Source organism: Panthera uncia, chromosome D4 (assembly GCF_023721935.1).
Source record: "Panthera uncia isolate 11264 chromosome D4, Puncia_PCG_1.0, whole genome shotgun sequence".
In the NCBI taxonomy this organism is placed as follows: Eukaryota; Metazoa; Chordata; class Mammalia; order Carnivora; family Felidae; genus Panthera; species Panthera uncia.
In genome coordinates this window covers 54,449,721-54,458,004 of record NC_064807.1, presented here as the reverse complement: position 1 = coordinate 54,458,004, position 8,284 = coordinate 54,449,721, and the positions used below count along the sequence as shown (strand labels likewise).

Genomic DNA, 8,284 nt, shown 5'->3' with positions numbered 1-8,284 from the left:
TCTCTCTCTCTCTCTCTCTCTCTCTCTCTCCCCCCCCTCCCCCTCTCCCCCTCTCCCCCTCTCTCCCTCTCTCCCTCACTCCCTCACTCCCTCTCTCCCTCTCTCCCTCACTCCCTCACTCCCTCACTTCCTCTCTCCCTCCCTCTCTCCCTCTCTCCCTCTCTCCCTCTCTCTCCCTCCCTCCCTCCCTCCCTCTCTCCCTCCCTCTCTCTCTCCCTCCCTCCCTCCCTCCCTCCCTCTCTCCCTCTCTCCCTCTCTCCCTCCCTCCCTCCCTCTCTCTCTCCCTCTCTCCCTCTCTCTCTCAGTCTGACAGTCCCGGCTCTTAGCCCAGTCAGTGGAACCACATTTCAGTTCGTTGGTGGTCATGAGGACTTTCCTTTTTGTGGCTTAGGTATTCTTTCCCCTTACCTCATGCCATTGCAGGCCACCTTCCCCAGCTCAGAGGCAGACTTTGAAGAGGGAAGTCTGGGGTATGGAGGGCAGGAATGGAAGTATAAGTGGGGTGCCAGCTGGCGAGGGTCCTGATGTGTCAAGGGGCAACCCTAGGTGATGGTTATTGAAGTGTGGCTTCTTGAGGTGGTTTCTTGGCAGCACAGTTTCAATGGTGGGTGTGTGTAGCTTGTGGTGAGCAGAAGAACGAACATTGCTGAAATGGTGAGAAGGCAGGGTGGTGCTGGGGTGTTTAACTCAAGGCTAGGGGACACTGGAGCTTAGGGGTCTACAAGAGGTACCTAGATTGACCACGAAGTCCCTCACTGGGAGATAAGAAGAGAGAGGTCTCCAAACAGGGAAGGACATTTAGGGTACAGATCAGTAGGAGTTGTTACAAATCAGGGAAATTTGTTTCCTCTGACGAGGTCATTTGCTGCAGAATGGGATGATGGTGAACTCATCGAGCTTTTCAAACTTGTTTTCCTAGTGAAATCTTGCACATAATTCTTTGTCATAAAACACATAGATCACCATATTTAAAGCAGAGTGTAACTACGGAGTAAGTGCCTGTACCCCTGTTTGGCCGTTGGGAGCTGTGAGTGGTCCCTGCTTCCCTGGCCCTGGTGCGTTGGAGCCAGTGCTCTTGCTCCCATGGATTAGCTGTACTCTGTGTTTTAGCATGAAACTCCAAATCCTGTAGCCCAAATAGCCACAACCAGAATTGCCTCATCAGGGAGTCCCATACTCTGTCAGGTGACACAATTGCCACATTGCTAATATAGTAATGAATAGTATGAAGAGATACATACTGAAATGTTTTTCTGTATTTATTCTGCTAGGTCCTGCCCCTTTTCCTACTCTTTTCTTGACCCACTGGAGTTGGATTTTTTTAACCCATGAAATGGCAAATTCATACGCAAAGTCCTTTTCCCCCTACCTCTTGCCCTTTTTCATTAATAGCATAAATGGGAGTATTCCCTACATAGTATCCTTCAGTGTTTTCCCCATTAACAGTGCATCTTTGAGATGTTTGTGTTGAAACCTAGATTCTTTCTTTTTCCATAGCTCTACTGCACCACATTACTCCCTCAGTCTTCTAGTGATGGAGCTTCAGGGCCATTTTCTGTCTTGAATACAAAACAGTATTGCATTCGATAACCTTCTACACATGCTGCTTCACATGTATAGCTATGTTTGCAGGGTATATCCTGGAAGTCGAATTCCCAGGCATTTGACTTTTTTTTTTTTTTTTTTTTTTTTGAGAGAGTGAGAGTGGGGGAGGGGCAGAGAGAGAGAGAGAGAGAGAGAGAAGGAAGGAATCTTAAAGCAGGTTCCATTCCCAGTGCCGAGCCCTACACAGAGCTCAATCCCATGACCTCCGTGGGCTCAATCTCAGGACCGTGCGATCATGACCTGAGCCGAAATCAAGAGTCAGGAAGCTTAACCCACTGAACTCCCCAGACGCCCCCCAGGCATTTAACATTTTATACAAATTGCCAAATTGCTCTGTACAGTGATTTTAACCTATTTACCTCCTACTGGTAATGAATGAAATGTACTATTTCCCCACTGCCTCCTGAAATCATGTTATCAAATATTTTTATGTTTCCAGTGTGTTAATTCAAAAAATGACCTGTCAGTGCAGTTTTTTTTTTCCCCCAGTTAATTTCTATTTATTTTGAGAAAGAGATAGCAAATGAGGGAGGAGCAGAGAGAGAGGAACACAGAATCCCAAGCAGGCTCCAAGTTGTCGGCTTAGAGCCCAATGCAGGGCTCAAACCCATGAACTGTGAGATCATGACCTGAGCAAAAATCAAGCATCAGGACACTTAACTGACTCAGCCACCCAGGTGCCCCTGTCAGTACAGTTTTTAACTGAGTGAGCTTGAACATCTTCTTTCATATATTAGAAAGCCATTTAATTTCCTTTTCAGTGAGCTCTTCATATTGTTCATTTTTCTGTCAGGTCCTTGGTGTCTGTTTCTAGGAACCCCATGTTCAGGAGACTAGTAAGTAGCCCTTTGTGATGGGAGGTGCACATACTTTTCCCAGGTTTGTCATTTCATGTTTGACTTTTGTATAATACATCAGTCTTTTCATACTTGTTATAAGTAGGTCTTTCCCACTTGAAGGTTATAAAGGAAATCTCATGGTTTTCTCTTGCCCTTCGTGTCCTTGTGGAAGGTTTGGTGCAGCTGTGCTTTTCTGGGCTCTTTCTGAGGAGCTGGCTGCACCGCCCCATTGGAGACACTCTGCGAGCAGTTTAAATGGAGGGGAAGCCATTTATGCCAGCCCTTTGTGGCCCTCACAGATTTGAGAGGTGAGGAACAGAGACAGGAGCCCAGTCAGGTTCAGTTGGAGGTAGGAAAGGCTTGCTGGATGAGTTCCTTTCAGCAAGTTAAGAACTAGTTTTTTAGCAGGCTGCTTTTCTCTCCCCACACTAGGGAATAGTAATTTTTTGTCCTGTGGTTAAGAGAGCTTTCAGTTCTATGACCGGTGATACCTAGGCACAGTGGTCAGAGCTGTTCCTCATTCTGCAGCAGGTGGTCAGCTTGGCTGTGTGCAAAGGACTGTGGAGCAGGTGCTGGGGCTGTCCTTACCCTGCTTCTGTCAGTCTAGGCTGAGGGGGCGGAGTCCTGGGGTGTCCCAGGAGACCACGATTTTAGCTGTCTTTACCTTGCTGAACTGATTCTGGATGTCAGGGCTCTAAGATCAGTGCTCAGATGGGTAGGGCAGCCTGTGAGGTTGGGACCTACACAGAAGTGTCTGTGTGGTGGAAAGCACGGTGCATGGTTGTCCCCCTTCTGGGATTTCTTATTCCTGAGGCTTCTCCAGGAGTTTTCAGACTACTGTTTTCTGCACACGTTCTGGTTTGGAGGCTGGTCTCAGTATTACAGAGCCAATTCTTCCCTCTTTGGGCCTTGTTTTGCCCACCCAGATGTATCTTTTCCACCCACTCCCCACACAGCCTTTAAAGCCCTTTCTGGTACCTTGTTCCTTCCTGGAGCTGAGCAGCAGGGCAGGCTTCCTAGAATTCTGCAGAGCTTTTGTGGGTTTCACCCTTCTTTCCTAGGTGGATCCTGTCAAACAGGCAGAAGCACAGGCCATGCTCTTCTAGGTAGGTCCCGGTGGCCTGCACAGTGCTCCCAGGTTCTGGAGCAAAGGGCTCCCCGTGACTTCCTTATCAGAGTATTTAGGAAGCCCAGTAGAAGGCAGCTATTCCCAGACCGATCTGACTTGGGCTGGGCTGCCTGTGGTGCCGTTGTTATCAAATATTAGTCTCTCCTGAGACCACTTTTCTGTGAGGTGGGTTCTCACCTCACAGTCAGATGGTCTTAGTTCATATGTGGTTTAGGTGGAGTTTCTGTGCCTTATTTCAGATACCTTAGCTTGAGCAACTTTAACAATTTTTAAGAGGGTGTTGCTCACAAAGCTCAATTTTAATAGCTTGATATTCAGCTTATGAGTTGTGTCCTGATGGCCTCCTCTAGCTGCAGTGTGGGGGCCCACATTGAGCACCAAGCACGGAGCCCCTCACACTGGTCTTCAGAGTGCAGGCCCCAGTGCCAGACCAGGTTCTCCTGCACTCTTGTGTTTTACCCCCAGATCCATGTGTCCTGGCTTTTTTGTTTTACCAGCATGCCAGCGTGGAGAGCACCCCTTCCCTCCAGTCCTCAGCCACCTTCTCAACGGCAGCAACCTCTGCCTCGGGTGCCACGTCCTCAGGGCTCAGCCTGCCGAGCAGCATGAACACAGTGAACAGCCTCTGCCTGGGCGGGACCACTGTGAGTGCCCCCACCAGCAGTACCAGGGCCACGCCCTTGGTGACCTCAGGTGTGTGCTCTACAGACTTTTCCTATCCCCTGCCCCTAGAAGATGCACTTTCCACATCCCAGGCTTCCCAGGGAGGATGCCTAGAGGTGGCTGCAAGGCATTCTGGGTAGCTAAAAGCCTAGGAACATCCTGGTCTCCCTCCAGCCCTGCCATTGCTCCCTTGTCCTCTTTGTTCCACTGACCTCTTGAGGCCCAGTCCTTCCAGCGATGATGTGGGATGGGTAAAATCAGTCTTCTGGGTAGACTCCCCCCTGGGCAGGATTCCTGGTAGCCTTTTTGCTTCTAGCTTCCCTGTCTTTTCTATCCTCACTCTTTCCTGGAGCTGAGATGGCCTGGTGACATGGAGGGACCAGGGAACAGCTATCTTGGGCTCCTTGTGGCCACTTAGTGTGATTGATTCCTAATCAGCCAGACCTAGGCGGTCTGTGTGGGCCAAGCAGACTGTGGTTTGGTAGAAACTGCTAAAAGCTACCTTTGACACAGCCTGTCCCCCTCTCCTGGGACCGCTCAGCCTTTCTTCTGTTCTGAGGAGGCAGATCATCCTTATGTGCAGGTTTGCTCGGTGCAGAGTGATGGTCAGGAGTGTGGAGGGGTGGTGTTTTCTGTCTGGGCATGGATACCCTCTGATGTGGAAAGAGACTGAATGTGGTATCACGAGCTTTCGGTCTCCCCCACTTCCTGGCACAGCCCTCTGTATTTTTCAGCTGCTGCCCTCCCCTCTCGCAGTGGCCCCATGGGGGGCAGCACTATGACAGTGAGCTCAACTCCCCCATCCCCCACAGTAGCTGAGGCATCTCATTCTTTGTGGTGGCGTCTTCACTCCTGTGATTTTTGCTTTTACAGGCAAAGCACCCCCTAACCTGCCCCAGGGAGTACCTCCCCTGCTGCACAACCAGTACCTCGTGGGCCCCGGAGGACTGCTTCCTGCCTATCCCGTGAGTGCATGGTTATAGCTCCTGGCTGCCTGATTCCTTTGGCCTTAGCGGCTGACACCTGTCAGGACCTGGTGAGGTGGGCCTTGGGTTGCTGCAGCTCCTTCCTTGCTATTTCTCTCTTATCTAGTCTCCAAGGAAAGGTGTCTTCCCACAGCAGATGATCTGGTTCCCCTTCCAGAATATGTCCTAGCTCCTCAACCTTGTTTTGGGCCCCCATATGGGTCTGGGCTTCCCAGGGGATGGGATGTGGACCCTAACACCCTTTTTGGTTCTCATACAGATCTATGGCTATGATGAGCTCCAGATGCTACAGTCACGGCTGCCAATGGTGAGTGGGATGTAGCAGGGGATGGGGGGCTTTAGGCTCTTTCACAGGTCCTCCCTCCCTAGGCCTTCACTGCCACCTGCTGAGAAAGCTGCTTGCATCTGGGGGTGGTGCCTAGTGCCACTGTCGCTTGGGCATGAGTGTCCTGTGCTTACTGCATGGGGTCCCAGTAGGCAGTGTCTCCTACTGAATGTGAGTCCTTTTCTTCCTTCATCTCCCCCCAGCTCCCCCTAACTCTTTTTAAAAAGACAAAGCATATGACACAAGGTGGGGTTGCTTGACTGCCTCTAGAGTTTTTATCAACTCCTCCTCTTAGAAGTGCCTCTTAAGTGGCCATCAGTGATGCTTTGTGATAGCAGCTTTGCTTGTCTGTCCCCAGCTGAATCACCCACTGGAGCTGACACTCTCTAAGGGCCTGTGTGGGTCTGACCTGCCATCACTGCTTGCTTGTAAGAATACTGGCCCCTGGATGTCCCTGGTTGCTGCAGCCTCACTCTGAGGCCAGGGCAGTTTCTTGAATGTGACCCTCACTCCCAGGATGAGGTGCCTGGCCTTCAGGCACATCACCACAGTGGGGCAGGTGTTCCCTGACTGACCAGCCTGCAAGCTGCAGCGGTGCCTCTCCCTCCTTGGTCTGGCATTTCCCAGACTCCTGAGAATTTTCAGCAGCCTAGGGCGCCTGTTACATTGTTGGGAAGTAGAAAGTTATGCAGATGCCTCTGCTGAATGTGGTGTTTCCTGTTCCCTAAGGAGGAGGTTTTTCCCCAGTGAGGTGTCCTTCCTCAGCCTCTTCCCCACTGGACTGCCTTCTGCTCTACCTGCCCACAAAGAGCTCAGGGTCCTGCAGGTGTCTCCTCCACCTCCCAGGCCTGGTGGCTGAAGCTCCTGTCTTTCAGGAGAATGCTTCTCCGGCTTCTGAAGTATTTCCGGAGGTGGAGTTGGGGTAGCTGGGCAGCTCTTCTGCTTGGGTGCAAACCAGCAGTCCATCACACTGCTGCCCAAGGGCCTGCTGGACTCTCCAGCTGCTGCCTGTGTCCTCGAAGGGCCCAGAAAGGGTGTTGAAGACGTGATAGCAGATTTCTAAGGCGGTCAACAGAACTTAGGGTGTCTGGGGGTTGCCTGAGGCTTAGGACTTTGCAGAGGAACTGGAAGTGGCCCTGGCCCCCTTACAGCCATCTGACCCAGGATCCCCAGGCATCAGAGGTGGAATATAAGAGGGTGTCGTGGAGTCCTTAGAAGTGTGTCATTGGGATCCCAGCTCTGGGATCCTGCCTTGTAGTCTTTGTATCATTTTGTGCCTTAAAAGAAATCCCCTCTGAGCCTACTTTTGAGATATGTTGTGTTCACTTTTCCCTTTGTTCATTTATTAGCCTCTGGTACTTTTGTGTCTAGTTCCTGCCTTTGGTTTTTCTTTTTTTCTGTGAAAGAGCTCCCCCTCCTGGGCTTTCTCTAGGCCTGCCTCCAGTTGTGACTTGCTAGCTCTGTGACTTCCCGGTCCTGCCTCCTTCTGGGGTTCAGGGCTAAGGAAGCTATGGGTTTCCTGAAAGTTAGGTGGAGAGGAGGCCGAAGGAGGATGTAAGTGTCATTCCTTGCCAGGATGGCTCACATCTGGTTGTGACCAGGCACTGTTGGCCACAAAGAAAGCAGGAAGGCTTTTCTCTGAGGTTTAGGGGCCAGGGTACAATATGTCTAGGACTGACAAAGCCCTGGGTGGCAAATAAGGGCCAGGTCAGACCTCCCCTTCTCCATAGAGCTCCAATGTTTTGTGCTCTTGGCATCTACACTTGCCCCAACTCCTCTGTTTTCAGTGCTGTCAGGATGGAGTAGGTGGTGAGGGGCCAATTCAGGACCTTATCTGGGATCCTTTTGTACCTGTACTTACCTGGCTTTACGGTTCTGACCCCTGTTAAACCGTCAGATAGCTCCTCTCCTGCTGGTTCCTTTTCAGGGTGCTTTCCTAGCTGCTCATAGAATCTGTCATGTAGGAAAAGCCACTTGAGTTTGCCGGTGGCATTTACCAGCTTCCATCTGTGCTGTAAATTACACGTGAGATTGGGCCTCCAGTGGCTCTGCCTGGTGAAGGCTGACGGCCTTGTCAGTGTGTCTGCACACTTGTGGCTGCCACATTGCACAACTCCGAAGGACACCATTTACTTTGAATTCTCTTTGAGTGCTGCCCTCTGGAGGTATGCATGTGTTGCTGCAGTCTGGCTTGTCCACGGAGCATGGCATTGCCTGGATGGCCTGTGCTGCCTGCTTGCCCTGCTCTCCTGGGCCTGGGACAAGGCCATTCCGCTGATCGAGCCTCCCTGGTCTCTCCTAGGATTACTATGGAATTCCCTTCGCTACACCCACAGCTTTGGCCAGCCGAGATGGGAGCCTAGCTAATAACCCGTATTCAGGTTAGTCTGTTCAGGGGGTGGGGAGTGGGGCATGGGACTGTAGCTAATCCTAGGAATCTGGAAGCAGAAGCAGAAGGGCTGAGAGAGGCCTGCGAGCTTCCTGTTGTTGAGGTGGCAGCCAGACCTGTTCCTGTTTGCAGGAGACAGTCTGGCTTTTTTCCTGGTTGGATAAGGAGGGAGTGGGGGCAGTGATTGGAGTTCATGATTCCTCTTCTCCTAGGTGATGTCACCAAGTTTGGCCGAGGTGACTCTGCATCCCCCGCACCCCCCCACCACGCTGGCTCAGCCTCAACAGAGCCAATCCCAAGCCCACCACACAGCCCAGCAGCCCTTTCTGAATCCTGCACTGCCACCCG

The 8,284-nt window shown here is 51.4% G+C and overlaps 1 protein-coding gene across 1 annotated transcript in view; it reads left to right on the top strand.

Moving 5' to 3' along the window:
- Positions 1-8,284, top strand: part of UBAP2 (ubiquitin associated protein 2) — a 112,145-nt gene that overhangs the window by 101,569 nt on the left and 2,292 nt on the right. The window contains 6 exon segments of the mRNA XM_049625108.1: positions 4,071-4,266; positions 5,110-5,201; positions 5,482-5,529; positions 7,850-7,928; positions 8,149-8,192; positions 8,194-8,284. The exon segment at positions 8,194-8,284 is cut by the window's right edge and continues 128 nt beyond it. Coding sequence (XP_049481065.1) covers positions 4,071-4,266; positions 5,110-5,201; positions 5,482-5,529; positions 7,850-7,928; positions 8,149-8,192; positions 8,194-8,284 — 550 coding nt within the window.